This window comes from Aspergillus niger, assembly GCF_000002855.4.
Source record: "Aspergillus niger supercontig An15".
Classification (NCBI taxonomy): Eukaryota; Fungi; Ascomycota; class Eurotiomycetes; order Eurotiales; family Aspergillaceae; genus Aspergillus; species Aspergillus niger.
The window spans coordinates 1,418,382-1,435,986 of record NT_166530.1 but is presented as its reverse complement, the minus strand read 5'-3'; the positions used below and the strand labels follow the sequence as shown (position 1 = coordinate 1,435,986).

Below are 17,605 nucleotides of genomic sequence, written 5' to 3'. Positions count from 1 at the left end.
ATTACCTTCTCTTTTCTTTAATGTTCTGTTTATGCCCCCCCTCAGCCGACGCTGGGAATCACATATGAAACGTGTTGAATGCTTCGCATAGGTTACACCTAATGATTGTATGAACAAGCGATACATCAGTGGTGGCAATGAATACTGCTAGTGCCGACGAGGCAGCGCGCTTGATCCAGCAGTTCCGTATGATCCATCTATCTGGTAGTCAAAAATAGTCCGACGTGACCCAAGAAACGTCAACGGCGCCATGCACCATTCCTGTAGTGTTTCACCTAGCATTTAGTCTACATGCTAGTAGTTAGCTGGATACCTGCAGCTGACAACAAACCAACACGTAGCCGGCTGTCCGGGTCATTCCGATGGTCATGCATTTACTCCTTCGGGCTTGGTCTTGAGGAGGGGGGTTTGTGGGCGAACGATGATGCTTCCTGCAGGAAGAATATCCCTAGTGCACACACTAAGTACTAGGCCATCCAGTGATCCAGGTGTCTGCTGCCCCATAAGAAGGTTGGTATGAACGTTGCAGTTAGTCTATGAGTACTCGCCTTCAAGGCCTACTACAGAGCACATTACTTGAAAAAAGATAGATTGCTCATGAACCAGTTGATAGAAGTGCTGATTTAGAGAGTGGCGGGCACGGTCAGTTTTTGTGGGTCTACAGTAGAGAATGGCTTCACCGCAGGAGGGATCTTTTTTTTTTTTTTTTTAATTAATTCGCATGTGTAAGATCCCTGGGAACCAACTGGCAGGTAATGGACTTGACCATCGCATTTGCAGTACTACCACTGGGGCATCCTTATCATTCTGTGTACGTTTCACATTCATCGCACAAATAGTAAGTATTGGGGTTTGTGTCATTTGTCCTCGGCTATTTTACCCTCAGACTAGCAGTTAGTAAGGTTGGGTGAGTTAGTACTTAGTAGACTAGGTTTGATTTTGCACTCTCTTCTTCTCGCTTACTGTTAGACATGTTATCATACCATTTTTTTTCCCGCCTAACTATCGTTAGTGGAGAAACCCATCGTGACTAGGTTGGATAGACCCGACCCAGAGCATCAGCACTTAAGTTGGTTTATCTGCTTAGTTAGTACGTAGCTGCATGCGATGAAGTGGCTGATCAACTGGCGTGATTGGGATCCCGAAACGGGACCAGCCGTCACGGGGGAGCGGGGCTGGGGAGGAGGAGGGGGGGAGCTTGGCTGCCAGCCTTGGGAAACTGCTACACACTTGACTTTATTATCTTCCTCTGTAGAAGTTGGGATCATATATGATATTTTATGAGTATTTATCCATCATTGTTGTGTAGAGGTGATTACCATGGTATTTGCTACAGGTTAATCCCAGTCGTTTGTATGTTTTCTTGGTAGAATTAATCACTAGTAAATAGTTAGCTACAGCCACATCCACAAGCGTGCGGAGAAAATTCGTCTGAGGTTACATAAACTACGCAGCTGAGATCCCAACTAGCGTGGAACCAGAGTGAGGGGATTGGGAAGCCTGGAGGGAGAGGATCAATTCCAAATCATTTAGGGCACACACTAGTAAGTACTTTAGCAACTGCGGGCTGTTTGGACCAATCTGTGTAAAGCATCTAACTGTGCTGGCAAGAAAGAGAGTTAGTTAAAAGTAGATACATTTTAGTAACTTTAATTAGTAGGGAAGTGATCCAATTCTCCATAGGGATGATGGCAGTCCGGAAAAGACCCCAACCAATGGAGGGAGCAAAAGGGGACGGGATTGAGAAAGTGACTGACGATACCAAGCAATACCGGGCGTCAACCCCGACCCAGAGCCCTGGCACCAAGCTAGACTTCAGCTAGACTGACTGACTACCTTCATGTTATGTGCTCACCGACCCGAGGGCCTGTTCCCCGGGACCGCCTCCCCCTGTCCGTGCCGCAGTTACCCGTATCTTACCTGGAACTTTAGTTATCCTATCTTGTAGTAGTAGTTGACTAGTCAAGTAGCCATTGCCTAAAGCTCTCTCTCTCTCGCGCTCTCTCTTTCTCTTAGTTGGGTTGATTGCTGCGCTTGCTCTGTTCTTGCTCCGTTTCTTTCCCACTTCTTGCTCCATCACTTATTTATCTAACTTCTTAATTACATTTATCTTTCTTTCGCTAACTACTCAACTCCCTGTCGTACCAAACCGACAGCTGCGGGTGTCATCGTTTAAAGATCCCACTTATTCCTCTCTCCTCACTCCCTCTTCACGCCCCCTCCCGCATTGTCTCCGCCCGTCATTTCAAACATGCCACAGCCAGATTCAGAGGAACACATCCAGGTAGATGTAAGATAGTTCCCCCATCTTTCTGACGGTTATACGCAATTTCTATGTTTTCTGCTTTTGCGAGATTTTCCGGTTACTTATGCAGCCACTGGGCGCTTTGACTGAGACATCGATAAATTTGTTACGGTGCTCTGTGTATGGCTCTTGTGTGATGCGTTTTGTGCAAATCTCAAACAATTCTCATGTATCCGAAATGATTATGCACAATCGCGGTCATCAAACTGACTCTTACAGACAAGCGACGAAGACTCCCTCATAGATGAACAATCAATTATCGAATCCAATATTTCAATAACATCATCCGTACGAGATTACTGTTACGAAAATGGCCGCCGGTATCACGCCTACCGCTATGGGCAATATCCCATGCCCAACGACGAAGAAGAGCAGGACCGCCTCACTTTAATGCATCATGCCTTCAAGCTCCTCTTGGGAGGCGACCTATATCGTGCCCCGATAGGCGACCCTCAGCGCATCCTGGATATCGGCACTGGGACAGGCATCTGGGCGCTGGAAATGGCCGAAGACTTTCCCAATGCGGAGATTGTGGGCACCGACCTTAGTCCAATTCAGCCCAAGTGGGCGCCGCCTAATTGTAGCTTTCTGGTTGACGACGCGGAAAGTGATTGGGCCTACATCGGCAATGAGCCATTCGACTATATCCATGCTCGCAGCTTAGGTGGCAGTATTGCCGACTGGGGCCAGCTCCTTCGTCAGGCTTACGAAAACGTGAAGCCCGGCGGCTGGGTCGAAATCCAAGAATCCGAGACGTGGATACATTCCGACGACGGCACCTGCAAAGATGCTGTTATGGTGAGGGAGCTGCAGCAGAAGCTGGAAGAGTCAAGTACGAAATTCGGCAGGCGCATGAACATTGCTCCTGAAGTGAAGGGTTATATGCAACGCGCTGGTTTTGTCAACGTTGTGGATGATATCTACAAGGTCAGTCTGCTATAAAGATTTGGGTCGAAATTCCAGCTAATTGAAGCAGTGTCCTGTAGGCACGTGGCCAAAGTCCCCTCGTCTAAAAGAGATCGGACGAGTAGGGAAACTGATATTATACGACTCGGTCGAGCCATATACGCTAGCTCTCTGGACTCGGGTCCTGGGTTACTCGTATGAAGAGGCTCAAGCTTTCGTGAAGAAGGTGCATGCGGAGCTTGCAAGTTCGACCTATCATATCTACATTTTCTTCCATTATGTGTATGGACAGCGACCATTAGACGGATGATGACGATACGATTAGACTATGTGACGGCCGTGAATGCCTTATGCCTTTGCTCTTTTACATTTCTGGCGTCAAAACAGCGGCGGATACATTGTTCTTCTTTATGACGATACCCTCTTTCTGGGCATATATATGAATGTTCTTGATATTCGAGCTCGATGCATATGCATGCTTAACGAATAGAAGTTTCGGTGGCACATTATGCCTATGTCTAATATCCATAGCCTTCCTCTTTATTTACAAAACACACTCACCCTCAACGCACCCCTCTCAACCCTGCAAAGAATACCCGACCCCCTCCCCACTCCCCATCGCCACCAAATTCGCACGCATCCTCTCCGCCCTTTCCCCAATCCCAAAAGCAGCATCCTCCCGATGCACCCACGCCCCGACCCCATGCTGCAACACCGCCGTAGCCCTTACCTTCTTATCCTCCTCCGCCGCCAAACCCGCCGCATTCAACCCCAAACTGCCATGCAACGTCAGCCTCGTCTCCTCCCCTCCCTCCTCTTTACACTTATACACCCCGCGATGCAGAATATTACTATCATAAAAGACCGCATCACCAGGCTTCAACTCCACCACCAACTGCCCCGGCAACTCCGGCTCATATGGCGCTGCATTGCGCTCCACTTCCGTGCGCACCCGTCGATGCGACCCCGGAATCACAATCAAGGATGAATCCGCACACAGCGCCAGATTATACTGCGCGTGCGACTGCTTCCCATTGGGACTCTTGGCCTGCAGCATCTTTAGTTCTTCCTCCGGGGTCGCGGTCTCGGGGATGTCGTCGCGGTGCCAGCGGAGTTCGAAGTCTTTGGTTTCGGGCGCGACGAGCAGGTTGAAGAGTTCCATTACGAGTGGCTCGGGAGCATCACCATTGGTGCTAGTAGTGTTGGTGTCTGATGTCAGACCAAGCAACTCCTCCGCCACGGCAAGCACCTTCTCCGAGAAATAGAACTTGGCGAATTCACTCCGTCCCGGCATCTCGGGGTGCAGGAGGTGCTGCACACCCCAGATTCCGCCTTCCGAGGCTGGCGGCGGGGTCGTGGGCCAGGGAGGAAATTGCTTCGGTACGGTGCGGAAGTGCGGCCATTTTCCTGTCCGGGTGAGCGTGGTCGCGTGGGTGGCTATGGTGCGGTAGTGGGCGATTTCGGTGGGGGTTAGGAGCGAGGGGATCACGACGAAGCCGTCGCGTTGGAGGGCGCTGAGGTGAGGGGTTGATGACATTGTAGCTTTTGGTGTTGGAGGGGTGGTGGTTGTTGAGTGAAAAGAGTGGTGGTGGTGGTGGTTATGTCGGGGTGATGGCGGGGGAGTGAGCTAGACGGGGAAGAAAAGATTGTTCCACTCGGAGTGAACTACAAGAGATATGGGATTGAGTTTGGGACAATGGTATATATATAAGGTGTCTTCTATCACTGGTAGTTGACTAGTATATGGGTTGTTGTTGTTCTCATTACACAACAATGTGGTATACGCGATGCTACCTTGTCTGTCAGCACATGTTACCCTTTCACCTGAAGAAGAATTGCTTTGTTTTGTGTGGTCTGATAAGCATTGAAAAGTCCAGCTAAATCACTGATAACTAGTGTGGTTACTGGGGTAGTTCTGAGTAATGGGCTCAAGTCCGGCGCTGATTGATTGATTACCCCGCGGCGGGCACAAATTAATCCCTGATCGATCAGTCATCAGGGCGGGGAAGAACTTGCAGTAAAGTAAGCTGGCTGCACTGACCTTTCATTCCATGGTTACATTCAGTGGGCTAGTATACAAGGTAGTCTCGTTTAAAAGAACCAGTATTGTCATGCAAACAAACAATTCCATTTCATTGCTCTACGGAGATTTCAGTCACGATGAGCGATGAAAAATACAGTGGACGAAACGAGTCCAGTGGCTGGTGAAAAGGGCCCACTTTCCCAACATCCGAGAATGACGATCAACAGAGCAAGGGCCATATGACGAAAGCCATCACTTGGCAAGCCCCGTCCCGATAGCGGTGACTGCGGTGACTGAGCGGAATGAATGAATATGCTTACACAATAATCCTTTCGCTACTTTGCATAGTTATACGCTGGGGAGGGTGATATTGTGGTTGTCTCTATATGTGTTGTTTATCGCGTAAACATGTACTCCGTACCTCATCAGTATACTAACTACAGTCCCGTTGAGAAAAAAAAAAAAACATCAACAATGTCAGATGAAGTAATGCCAAGCAAAGCCACCGACAACGCCCATGGCTCCCACTGAAACCACTTTACGGGAAGGAAAAACAACACCTCGCTTGTATTTATGGTATGCGAATTTTCAGCTGGCTGGCTGGCTGGCTGGCTGGCTGGCTGGCAAAGAAGTGTCATCTGAAAGAGTGGGAGGGCTCACAGCCGAGCTTACGGCCTCTAAGCCACCGTCAACAGATCATATCATCGCAATGATCCGGTCTCCCACTGACTGGATAGCGGGGCATTCAGGGTCTTTTCACCCCTCCTCCGTCAAAGTCCTTTAGATCTATCAATCTAGTTCTAGCTTGGTCACCGGTTGCAGATCGATGACACACAAGTTCATCAAATCACTACTAACGGACTACGTACCCCTCGCTCTCGTGCCGTTTGAGCTTCTCCCAATTTGGCCCGCTTGTCTTTGTCCAACTAACTAGCTCCTTCTGTCAGTTGATTCTGCAGATAAGATAACTCTCGGCTTTTTTTCTTTTACTATCTTCCCCCCTCCTTCGCTTCTGCATGCACGTCCTCCCCTTCTGCAGCCTATCATTCTTCTAGACTCTTTCCTGTCATTTCTTTTTACTACAGTCCCCGCAGAACAATACCTACAGCTATGGCTCCGAGAATGAGTTTGGGCACTCACGCCCTGCTCGTTCTGGGTCTGCTGCTTGTTCTTCTTCCCACCCAGACCTGGGCTTTTGGAGCTGGAAGTAAGCTTTCCTCTAATATTTTCAGCGTGCGTCATCTTTTTACTAACACTTGCAGACATCGCTTCGATCTCGGCTGTTGAAGGCAAGAACTGGCGTCATGGAGATATCGAGGATATGCTCAAAACCATCGCTTTCATCAAGGGCCATAAGTGGACCTCCATGATGGTCAAGCGCGTGTACTTTGGTAACTGGTTGCGCGATTAGTGAGTATTTCTGCCAGTAATTGACGGTAACTCGGGCTGATTGAAGTTCTTTGTTGTAAGCTCACAAGCTATGGACGTCGGTACACTGAAGAGTCTCCCGGCTGAGACTATTCGGATCCTGGTCTGGATTCTGTCTTTCATGACGTTTGGCTATGCGACGGCTGAATTTGAAGTCACTTCAGAGAGGCTGGGTGTTTATCGTCCTGAGGAGCATATTGAGTATGTCTATCTCCTGTCTTTCGTATGTTGTGGTCATATTTGAATGCGGGCTTATGTTTTCATCTCCGCAGTAACCCTAAGGATTACGCCGATAATCAGGATGCTCGCGAGTTCGACCAACGACTGCGAGGCCCTGTCCGCCAGGTCGAGCTGGATATCGACCCCGAGACCGGAATGAAGAACTACATTGCGAACGAGGAGGGCGGATGGGCCACCAGCTCTGCTTACATCAAGTATAGCTTGGCTCGCAGCATTCATTACGGACGCACATATACCCATGGAAGCAAGAAAGGAAACGAGGAAGATCTCTGCGAAGCGCTTCGGTGTCTGGGCCAGGGTCTCCATACGTTGGAAGATTTCGCAGCGCATACAAATTATATTGAACTTGCGCTTCGTGAGATGGGTTTCCGCAATGTCTTCCCTCACACTGGTGTGAACACTCAGATGAATGTCCGTGGTCACCATGTGTTTCCGCTTGTGACTGGAACGTTCGGTATGGTTGACTTTTTCCACTCTGTGCTGGGAGAAGCCAACGATCACTTTACTCAGTCGGAAGTCAACGAGATGGACATTGCTCTCGGAGATGCGGAGGCAAACTCCTCTGGCGGGTCCCTTGGTGCTTTCACTGGTCTTCTGGGAAATATCCCCGGTACAAAGGATCTGGTGGAGGAGGCGGAGGAGCTTAAGCGTCGCTCCGAAGCTCAGGAGTCTGCGAACCGGTCTTATGGTGCTCGTTCTGGTTACACTACGCGCGGTGTCTCTAGGGAGGTGGATGACTATAGCGCTCCGCGTAGTAGAGGATCCGATGACGAGGTCCCAACGTACAGGGCTAACGAAAATGAAAGACCTGGAGAAGATTCCCAGTCCGGATCGGCTCTACAGGACTTCGATCCCAGCAAGACCATTGCCCAGATCTATCCCATCCTCGAGTTCAGAGACAAAGTTGTCCGCAAGCTTGCGTCGATCATCGAGAAGATTCCTGGTTTGGAGGCAATCGTTGAGAAGATCACTGAGACATTGACCGTCTTCGTCATGTCTCTACTGGCACCGTTTATCCGCCCCCTCATCAACGCCGCTTCCAAGTCTTTGCAAGCTGGATCTTCCGGAGTGATTGATGCCTCCGGAAAGCACCAGTATGAGCCTTGGACTGACCCCAATTGCACGGATCCTACCCATTCGCTACTCTCCAAGGACCACTTCTCCAACATTCTCAATGAGCCAGCTGGTCAGGTAGCCTCCGCTATCCTGAAGTACGTTGCGCCTCGGGTTCTGTACGCTTGGCAGAACCTGGACGTCTCCGATGACCAGGTATTGGAAGATTGCTTGAAGGTGTTCCACCACCCAGCGCTGCGCAACATGAACAACGAAGCCCATCGCACAATGTTCAAAGCCGTGCAAGCCTGGGTTGACTCCAGACCGGACCGTGGCGCCGACCTGAACGATGTTCTCAGCGCTGAGGGAGTAAGACAGGGAAAGAACAGCACCGGTGAGGAGGGTCATTCACACTCACATGGTGGGGGTTTTGGCGCTGCAGGACATAGCCACGGATCCCAGCAGCAGCGTCCGCCTCAGCAGCAGCAGCAGCAGCAGCAGCAACAGCAAGGCTCTTCTCCTCTCCCCTGGGATAAGCTGTCCAGCCTTCCCATTCCGGGGATCTCGAACCTCAACAAGTTGAACAGCGCCTTCTCCAATCTGATGGTTGGTGGTGGCACGAGAGGCGAGACCGAAGAAGCAGAGAACCCAGCTCGGTATGAGTCTCGTGAGGAGTCTCAATATACTACGCATCACCAGTCCTCGCATCAGGAGTACAGCAGCTACCAGCACCAATACCAGAGCCAGAGTCAGTACTATCACAGCCAGGAGCAATCATATCAACCACCCCCTCCCCCTCCCTCTGACTTTGGCAACTACGGCGGCTATGATGAATACAATGGAAGTCAGCGAAGGCACCATGGAGAACAACATCACAGTCACCACCATCATCATTATCCATCACCTGGTCGCACACCTCCTCCTCCGGGCCCGCCTGGAGGTTACGAGGAGCAGTCTTACAGTTCTTATTCGAGTTATGGACGCGGGAACGGACATAGTCAGGACTATTATGGAGGGAACTATTGATGAATCGCTAGGCTAGCAAGTGTACTACTTTATTTTAGCATGCAATAGACTGATATGATTTTCGGAGTCTCCGCAGAAATTATTCTCTCTTCACTTAGTCATGTAACATCTAGATCTTCAGAGCACCCTCTAGCAGACTCATGCCAGTAGATCCTCGTCTTAGCAAAGCCCAACCAACCTATTATATAAATAAATAATAGTGACTTCCTACAGCAAGAACATACATTATATACCATACCATACATAACATTTTGCCATCCCTAAAAGCGAATTCAGATCATCTGCCCAGCTGTTAGTTAACTGTTCACCGAAGCCAAAGCCTAGTCTACGCTAAGATGCAAGGAATTTCGTCCCGGCTCAAACGCAAAAATATCAAGCCTCCTCAACAACCAAAGCCAGGCTAGGCTACCTCTAGTATCCAACGTCTTGCGAGGCAAAAGACAAAAAGAAAAAACAAAAAAGAAAGCCCAACGCGGGGCTCGAACCCGCAGCCTTGAGATTAAGAGTCTCACGCTCTACCGATTGAGCTAGCCGGGCTAGTTCGGTGATAGTCGGTTTGTAAAATTGGCATATCAAGACTAGGAAAAGGCTGGGTTGAAAGTTTTGGGTTGTAGAACAGTAGATATTTCGTCTGGAGTCGGATATATACAATAGGTGTGTGTGTGTGTCTAAAAGTCACGGGACAGAAGCTGGATCATATCAGAACTCATTTATCAAACTATTACTTAGTACATGATTATCTCGAAGAATTATATAATATATGATATGATATTCGTTCTCTTAGTTCATAATGATAGTTTTAATAAAATCAATTATTTCAATATCAATTTTCGATACCCGCATTCGGCTTGTCTTTTTGTTCTCTACTTTTTTATTTTTATTTTTTTTTTTTTTTGTTGGGGGGGGATATAGGGTCTACCGGTTGCGGTGGCTCTTTTTTTTTACCGTCTGCTGTGAGTAAGTAGCACCAGTACGTGGTACTGGGATGGTAGTAAGGAATAGCAATTGGTGAGTAGGGCAGTGGGATGACTAGACTAGTATGCATGTCTTCTCTATTATGTCCGCATGGGGTTGTTGTTAGGTTTGGGGAGGAGTAGTGGACATTATTTTCGCTGGTATAGTACTGAGTAGTGATCAGTAAGTTCCTAGCAAGCTAGTGGATATTGTGTAAATAGCACTGGTTCGAGACACCCGGAATGTCTAGTATGTACATTCAAAACTGAAAACGTATGTACAGTGCAACAACACACAGAGCAAGAGTGCATCATGAGACATATCCCCGCCGGATATCTGTAGTTTAATGTGTATGCACATAAAGGCACTTAGCCACACCACATGTGGCCTGCACTTGCAGGTATGGAAGGAGAGGAACAAGCAGAACCAATAAGGCCAAAAAAAAAGCAAAAGGATATCATTATCACATCATGTCGCAGCCATGCATTCGCCAAGCACCGATTCATTAACCACATGTATGTGGGCTCCAAGTGGACAGCGGAGGAAAAGAATAAGGGAGTAAGAAAAAGCGTTACCCATTTACAAGGCACCAATGGAATGGACCGAGTGCCGTCTATCATAGTTTGGTCCCCTCTCGTCCGCTATCGCTGAGTCTCCGCGGTCGAAGAAAAGCAGTAGAAGGACCAGCGGCACTACTCGGCCCGGACGCAGACGCAGGGCTGCCGTTGCTGCCACTAGCGTTGTTTGGACGTGCACCTGCTCGCTGGCCCTGATGCAGACGAGGGTTCAAGAGCCACTGCACCTGCATGCGAATGCTGCCCACGGCTGCGTTGGTGTGCGCCATGTCTTCTTTTAAGCGAAGACATTCGTTCATGAGAGCCATGCTAGCACGGGCGTCTAGATCTGTGATGGCGTTGGAGAGCTGTCCGACCTCTTCGCGAAGAGACTCGTGGAGGGAGAGTAAGTAGTTCGTTGTAGTGGCAGTATAGAGGTTAGAGCTGTCGATCTGAGATTGATTGCTTGCCGAATCTCGTCGACGAGGGGCATCGGAATTTGTCGGGGGATCTTGCTCGGCTAGAGTACGAGTCGACTGGGCTAATGTCGAGCGGATGTTGGAAATTCCGTCCTCGAAAATCTCGTTCCGCTGTTGAAGGTGACGGATGGTAAGTTCAAGAGAATCGAGTCGTGCATTCTGCGCTTCAAAATACGGGCCCATGGCTATCAGCGGACAAGTCTGTTCGTGTGTCGTCAGGTCTGCACGCTTGACCTTGACGGGACAGCCGTATTTCGAGGCCGCGCAAGGATGGACAACCTCGGGGCAGGAGTCGATGTGTTCCCGCAGTGATTTGCGTAGGACGCTTATCTGGCAGTCGGGACATGTTGTTTTAAGACTCGGGCATAGATCCTTGACATGTTCCTGTAGACAAAGAAATCTGATTAGCAGTATTCTATGGTATGAAGGCAACTCCCATACCTCGTAATCTTGTTCCGCGACATACTCGTCGCATCGTAGACAGCGTTGAAGCTCATGCAAGCACCGGCCCTCAGAACTGAGGTCCTTCTTCCGGGTCGTCTTGTTGCAAGAGCTATCCGGACACTTCATGAGCCTGTAGCCACAATACTTGTCGACATGAGACTGAATCTGACCTCTTGGTATAATCTCCTCGCAACCTTCATCCCGAAAAGGACATCGCACTTTGATATCATCACACATATTGAGTAGCAGACGAGGCACGTTGAGGTAGACACCCCTCGTGGGAGTCCGGCAGGTGGGACAGGTGAAGTCGTCTCGGCTGGCGGAAAACGCAGTGATGGCAGTATTTAGACACTTCTGACAGAAGACATGATCACACTGAAGGCGCACGGGGCGAACGAAAGGGCAGTGACATATCGGGCACATGAGGTGGTCATCGTAGCTGGAGACCAGTTCTAGTGAGCGCAAGTCGACAACTTCGTCTCGGTCGCAGTTCGCCTCCATCGCGAGCAGTTCATCGAGGGTGATGCTCGTCATATTTCCAAACCCCCCTTCCCACGCAGGAAGGGTTCAGCTTATATTGTTAAGCCACGGGCTCGTGCGCCGATCGAAGTCGTCCTGCACAGGGGGGCCAGAAATGAAGGGACCGACCGTCCAGATGCCACAGGGGTGGGACGATGAAACAATAGCACAAAGCGAACACCCATGTATCTCAGAAAGTTACACGGTGGCTGACACGAAAGTTTGACTAAAGAAAGAACAAAAACTCAGGGGGAGGGTGACCGCAGGAGGTGGACGTGAGGAAAGTGAGGCCATTGCGGGGGAGAGTAAGAGAGGAATGAATGTGGATAACGATGAATGACGGCGAGATATGGGAAATGGAGACGATGGCGGCGGAAGCGGCAGATCTGCCGAGAACGAGGGCCTCTGGTTATCCATTCCATCCACCCGGCTGGTCCTCTGGCTTCAGTAATATCCACTCCATTGCTCCATCGTCTGGCAGTCCCTGCGTGGATGTACTTCTCCCCCCTTCCCTGTCATCTGCAAGTCGCCGCGGTTCCGACATCTCCGCATTTGCCTGGTTGACCGACGCTAAGACAACCTCACAGCCTTGTCCATCCTCCTCTCCTCCATCCGGTCTTCCCCCATACCATCCTCACGCACATCCAAACGCTATCTCAGTCCCTCAGCCATGCCAAACCCTTCGCAACTCCTGCTTCTTGCCGACCATATCAAGTTATCGCTACTCGAACGGCAACGGGCCATCTCGCTCGACCTAGAACCCAACAGTCAAGATGGCGAGATCTCACGCTCCCTCGACTCCTTGAAAGAGGGCATCGACGCCGTGGAATCCGACTGCGCACGGCTAGAAGAAGCCAACGATGAAAGCGCCACCGACATGAGAGACCAACTCGACCACCTATACTCCCAGTATCGAGAACTGACATCCCAATTCCGCGGCTCGGATGCTGCTGCAGCGGACGATCCCGTCGAGTTCACCAACATCAAGAAGTCATCACCGGACCTGAAACAGCCCGTCCCGCAACATCCTTCCTCCAAATCAGTCCGGTTTATGGATAACGCCGCCGAAGAGGACGATCTCAATCGCCGGAATCTCTTCCAGCCATACCGCGACTCGCCCTCCCCACAGGGCGTGGACACATCCGAAATGTCCAACCAGCAGGTCTACGATCATCATGAGCAGATCATGCGCGACCAAGACGAGCAGCTAGACCGACTAGGCGAATCCATCGGACGACAACATCAACTCAGTATCCAGATTGGTGATGAACTTGAGGGCCATGTTGCGTTGCTCGATGACATGGATGGCCATGTGGAACGGCATCAGGGTCGGTTAGACAAGGCCAAACGCCGGCTGGATAAATTTCGGCGAAGTGCGAGCGAGAATTGGAGCATGATGACAATCATCGGGTTGATCATCGTCCTCGTCATACTGATCGTCCTTCTCAAGTGAATGGGTGTGGAACCTCTCGTATATGATACTTCTCGTCATGACTTTGTTGTTGGAGCGGGATTACTCCATTGATGATCCCCGGGGCGAAATGGCGTTATTTGCGTTGTATTGGAGTTTTCCATACTACTAAGCTATCGAGTTTCTGTTGTGGAGGATGGAAGGGTTTCTGTGGCGTTAGAGTAGGTATTTGCTTGCGGCTTAACACTTTTACAGCCCATCGGCATCTGTTTCGAATACACTATATATCATTCCTTTGATTACTTTATAGCAGAGCCAAATACATCTCTCCTGCTTTTGATACCATAATACCATATTTGAATATATCCCTTAGAAGTAGACAACAAACGACCCATCACATCAACCTCCCAACAACTCATCCTTAACCCACCCGACCCAAAAAACAACACCAGGAACTGAATGAAGCAAGAACAATAATTCCATTTACATTCTCAAGCAAACCCAACCGACTAAACCCATCATAAGTACTGTTAAATGAATAAAAACAATTTATTGAGTCTTGTTCACGGGCCCATCCCTATTCGGCAACCCTTTCGTCCGTTCCTGCATGGCTCCGAAGTTCTTGTCGTCACTGTCCACTTCGCCGCGATCGGCCTTGACCTGTTGCATTTGAAACAATACATTAGCATCAATCACCCTTTAATGTAATCCAACCCAATCCGTAGAAGGGGTTAGAATTGTTGAGTAGAATAGAGAGAAACCTACCGACGCCTCACTATCACTAGCAATTTCCTGCTTCCACTTCGCCTTACCCTCCTTGGTGCTTTTCAGTTGGTCGTGTTTCTCGGCTTCGTAGATGCTGCCAAGGTCTTCACGGTCTGCAATGATTTAACTATATTAGAGAATGTGTCTGAGAGAGTTGGTCGGGACTGGACTCACTGTGATCGGATTCCTTCAGACCTGGGCGGGGAATGCTGGTGTGGAGGGCTGCTGCAGAGGTGTAGGCATAGGCAGGGCGGGAGAGGCGGAGGGTGGTTGCGCGGATGGGGGTGAGGAAGGACATGTTGGTAATTGTAGCTGTAGCTGTGTCTAGATTTAGATTGATGGTGTTGTTAGTTTGATGTTTGGTTGATTGAGGATTAGAAGAGAATGGATGGTTGACTGAGGACGAGGAGCCCGTAGTATGAAGCTACCATCTCCTTCCACTTCTAATGACAGCAATTCCAGATAAGTAGTGCACTGCAGTTCACTTACAATTCTCAAAGAGTACTCTCAAAATTTCGAACGATGGTTTTGAGACTATCGTGTAGACAAGTGACAATCTCTAGATGTAACAATATGATAGATAGGTAGATAGTATCGAGATGAACCAAAAGTAGCTCGATAGTGGCGGCCTCATGTATTTAAATCATTTCACTCCAAGCGAGACTTTCTCCAACTGCCAATCATCAATTCCAGGGAAAGAGAGTCCCGTTCGACCTCGGGTGAATCAGTTGGCAGCCATTACTCAATGCCAGTTCGACGAATTGCTCGTCGAAGTAGCGGTGACGTCATGGAGTCTGATGCGTTTCGGGATGGATGTATCCCCATTAACTATCCGTTATATCCTACGGTGTTGATGTGGGTAGTTGAGTGATATTTTTAGTTGATTTATCAAGGAATGGTTTTTAATATAATTTAGTTATTTATGTTTATTCTGTAATATCAATAGAAAGAGGCATTCGAATATTGTCTTTGAAAGGGTCGCTTCTGGATGCAGGAGACTTCGGTGTCTTCCAGGTTCGAGGCCGCAAATCAAGGATATGACATCACGTACATTGACCACTCCTTACTGTGCCGTTACGACCAGATAAGTAGGGGACCACCACATGTGTAGCAGAATTCACTTCAGAACACTACTAATTATCTTTATTATCAAGTGCAGTCGCTGCGTTCAGATGTTTTCAGTGCTATGGTGATTTGAGCGTTGTGGGTTGGCTCGGCACCCGTCTCAGCAATGAATATATATCCGCCTAGACCTCTGAACAGCATCGAGCGTTCACTCCTCAACCCGAACTAAAGCGCGGCAATCTGATAACCACTTCTTAATTAAAAGCTAGTAGCCGTTGCGATAGCAACCGCTGTGCTCTATTGCCCCTCTCAATCTGCAGCGTGCACGATACGATATCGCCCCAGATTATGAGGTCATGTGGCGAAGTACTACAACCGCTGCAACTACCACAAAATTATCATCCCGACATCTACTGCATCTACTGTTTTCAAGGCAAGCCCCAAGATTGAATGGAGTCCAAAGCTAATTTCACAACTATGTATAGGCATTACCCCCATAGTTCCAGCCAAAAAGCGTATAGACAAAGGAGATATGGTAAGAGACGGAATAACCAAGAAGCGAACAGAATCAGCAAGATCATACACTGCATCACATTCTCCGGGAGTCCCCAGGAGTCGAAGAACATGACTTTAAAAACATCCGAACGAATCAACGTGGAGGCGAACAGAAGCGAATTATGTCGTCAACTGACAACTCCCATCAAGACAGTGGTCTATCTCGCGAAAGAAGGCGAGTGTGACCCCGGCAAAAAAAGGAAATAAAGAGAAACTCCTCATCCAATCCATGGATTTTCACAGCCAGTTGACCTGAAAGTAACAAGCACCGCGTGTCACCAATTCCCCAACCAACCCATATACATTGGTATAACAAACAGAATTTTTCAAGAAATGAAAACATATGCGAAGTATAGGTCGAAACCAGCCAAACATCCCAAACAACTCAGCAAAGCCCAATCAATGCAGACGTATATGTCGTTTCCGCCTTTCTAAATCCCTGAAAAGCATGAGAAAATGATCCATCCCACCCAAAATGTGACAAAACACCAAGCCGAAAAGATGAGGTATAACCGCCAACAGCAAATCTGGCATAGCCGCCGTGGGAAACCAAAAAAGCAACTCCGGACCATAGATGCGCGCCTGAATGGCAGATCGCCGCGCTTTCTATACATCATCGCGGCCAAAATCGAGGTTCAAAGCACAAGGGGTTTCCCTAACCGTAAGATAAAAACAAGGTATCGTTTGAGGTGGAATGCAAAAATCGAATATCGCAGGCGCCGTCGCTCGCAGGAAGCCGAAAGCATCAGTCTAGGTATAAGTTGCTCGAAGTTGTCATCGAAGTAAGGTGTATATACAGAGAAACACTGGTTTATCCTTTGCTGTTTTTGCGCTCGTCAAGCCAAAAAGAGGAGAAGGGAAGATCAGTCGAATCGTAAGAATGCGATGGCCGTGTCGAACAGAAAGCAAAACAAAGCAGTAACAATTATAACCCGCGGTTAGGGAGCCCGATGATGCAGAAGCCGGACGAACGTGGTGAACATGCTATGAGCCTAAGCGGCCCTTTGCCGAATGGAACGGCGACTTGCCAGAATCGCGGTCCTCACCACCGACGTTGGGCATTCTGCATCGAAGCCGGGGAGATTGACGTTGGCGGGCTCGTCAAGGTCATGCCGGTATTGGGGTTGACGATCGGGATAACCTTGCGGGTGCGGACTGCAGACGGCTGCTGGAAGTTCACGTGATTAAGATTACCGCTAACCCTTGAGTGAACATAGGAGTTGCTGGAGGCAGGAGACAGGGAGATGGAGGGAGTGACCTGCTGGACAGGCTGGATTTGGTGCTGGAGAGGAGAGGTATCGGGAGATCCACTGGAGAGAGATGACCGATCCGAGGAAGCAGAGTGGATGGAGTGCAGCTGTAATATCAGGGGTCAACAAGCTGTTCCATTAAAGTACGGGGTCGGCAGTCAAGATATCCGTAGTACGAACGGAGAGGGAGGGTGTACTAGGCCGGGGTTCGACAAACATACATCATCTTCCGTCAGGAGACTGGGGCAAAACTCCAGGTCGTCATCCAGGTCAAAAGACCGTCCAGCCTCGAAGCGGGCACGGAAAGCCGTCACAGCAGGGGCCTCTGCAAGCTCCCTCATACTCTTGACACCTCTAAACTGGCGCTGAGCATTCTGGGCAGCCATCTTGGGTCCCCGACGGGAACGACCCCCATGGTGATTGTTCGAGTTGGCCATGTGGGCGGTAGCGCCATGGTGAGGGTGTTGCTGGTGCTGGTGCTGTTGCTGGTGACCGTAGAAGAACGTAGACATTTTGTTGTGTGGTTGTGGCGAAACGAACGCAACAAAAAGTAAAGCGAAGTTATATCGGTACGAAGGATATGCTGAGGAATTCGAGGGCGGATATAAACAAAGACCAGCGCTCAGGA

General features: G+C 49.3%; 9 protein-coding genes and 1 non-coding gene across 10 annotated transcripts; 5 read left to right on the top strand and 5 right to left on the bottom strand.

Annotated features, from left to right (window-relative positions):
- Nucleotides 1-1,107: 1,107 nt before the first annotated feature.
- An15g06170 (hypothetical protein) lies at nucleotides 1,108-1,823 on the top strand (the record flags this gene model as incomplete). The annotated part of the gene is made up of 4 exons (XM_059744748.1): nucleotides 1,108-1,257; nucleotides 1,401-1,414; nucleotides 1,507-1,569; nucleotides 1,661-1,823. The coding sequence occupies 4 exons, from the start codon at nucleotides 1,108-1,110 to the stop codon at nucleotides 1,821-1,823; spliced, it is 390 nt and encodes a 129-aa protein (XP_059602598.1).
- Nucleotides 1,824-2,251: 428 nt separating this feature from the next.
- On the top strand, nucleotides 2,252-3,521 carry An15g06160 (uncharacterized protein; the record flags this gene model as incomplete). Its single annotated transcript, XM_001397107.1, has 3 exons — nucleotides 2,252-2,290; nucleotides 2,525-3,232; nucleotides 3,282-3,521. The coding sequence occupies 3 exons, from the start codon at nucleotides 2,252-2,254 to the stop codon at nucleotides 3,519-3,521; spliced, it is 987 nt and encodes a 328-aa protein (XP_001397144.1).
- Nucleotides 3,522-3,788: 267 nt separating this feature from the next.
- An15g06150 (uncharacterized protein) lies at nucleotides 3,789-4,748 on the bottom strand (the record flags this gene model as incomplete). Its single annotated transcript, XM_001397106.3, has 1 exon — nucleotides 3,789-4,748. One exon carries the CDS (start codon nucleotides 4,746-4,748, stop codon nucleotides 3,789-3,791), a length of 960 nt encoding a protein of 319 aa, XP_001397143.1.
- A 1,596-nt stretch (nucleotides 4,749-6,344) lies between these two features.
- Nucleotides 6,345-8,981, top strand: An15g06140 (uncharacterized protein; the record flags this gene model as incomplete). The annotated part of the gene is made up of 5 exons (XM_059744747.1): nucleotides 6,345-6,441; nucleotides 6,497-6,644; nucleotides 6,705-6,863; nucleotides 6,935-7,582; nucleotides 7,691-8,981. 5 exons carry the CDS (start codon nucleotides 6,345-6,347, stop codon nucleotides 8,979-8,981), a joined length of 2,343 nt encoding a protein of 780 aa, XP_059602597.1.
- A 464-nt stretch (nucleotides 8,982-9,445) lies between these two features.
- On the bottom strand, nucleotides 9,446-9,518 carry tRNA-Lys (CTT). The gene has a single exon. It is a non-coding gene; the product is annotated as a tRNA-Lys (tRNA).
- Nucleotides 9,519-10,551: 1,033 nt separating this feature from the next.
- An15g06120 (uncharacterized protein) lies at nucleotides 10,552-11,946 on the bottom strand (the record flags this gene model as incomplete). Its single annotated transcript, XM_001397104.3, has 2 exons — nucleotides 10,552-11,352; nucleotides 11,410-11,946. 2 exons carry the CDS (start codon nucleotides 11,944-11,946, stop codon nucleotides 10,552-10,554), a joined length of 1,338 nt encoding a protein of 445 aa, XP_001397141.1.
- Nucleotides 11,947-12,601: 655 nt separating this feature from the next.
- On the top strand, nucleotides 12,602-13,384 carry An15g06110 (uncharacterized protein; the record flags this gene model as incomplete). Its single annotated transcript, XM_001397103.3, has 1 exon — nucleotides 12,602-13,384. One exon carries the CDS (start codon nucleotides 12,602-12,604, stop codon nucleotides 13,382-13,384), a length of 783 nt encoding a protein of 260 aa, XP_001397140.1.
- Nucleotides 13,385-13,891: 507 nt separating this feature from the next.
- An15g06100 (uncharacterized protein) lies at nucleotides 13,892-14,405 on the bottom strand (the record flags this gene model as incomplete). Its single annotated transcript, XM_001397102.1, has 3 exons — nucleotides 13,892-14,002; nucleotides 14,108-14,220; nucleotides 14,282-14,405. 3 exons carry the CDS (start codon nucleotides 14,403-14,405, stop codon nucleotides 13,892-13,894), a joined length of 348 nt encoding a protein of 115 aa, XP_001397139.1.
- Nucleotides 14,406-14,894: 489 nt separating this feature from the next.
- An15g06090 (hypothetical protein) lies at nucleotides 14,895-15,934 on the top strand (the record flags this gene model as incomplete). Its single annotated transcript, XM_059744746.1, has 5 exons — nucleotides 14,895-14,966; nucleotides 15,102-15,212; nucleotides 15,457-15,525; nucleotides 15,606-15,707; nucleotides 15,785-15,934. The coding sequence occupies 5 exons, from the start codon at nucleotides 14,895-14,897 to the stop codon at nucleotides 15,932-15,934; spliced, it is 504 nt and encodes a 167-aa protein (XP_059602596.1).
- An 835-nt stretch (nucleotides 15,935-16,769) lies between these two features.
- Nucleotides 16,770-17,489, bottom strand: An15g06080 (uncharacterized protein; the record flags this gene model as incomplete). The annotated part of the gene is made up of 2 exons (XM_001397100.3): nucleotides 16,770-17,084; nucleotides 17,199-17,489. The coding sequence occupies 2 exons, from the start codon at nucleotides 17,487-17,489 to the stop codon at nucleotides 16,770-16,772; spliced, it is 606 nt and encodes a 201-aa protein (XP_001397137.1).
- Between the last annotated feature and the right edge of the window lie 116 nt (nucleotides 17,490-17,605).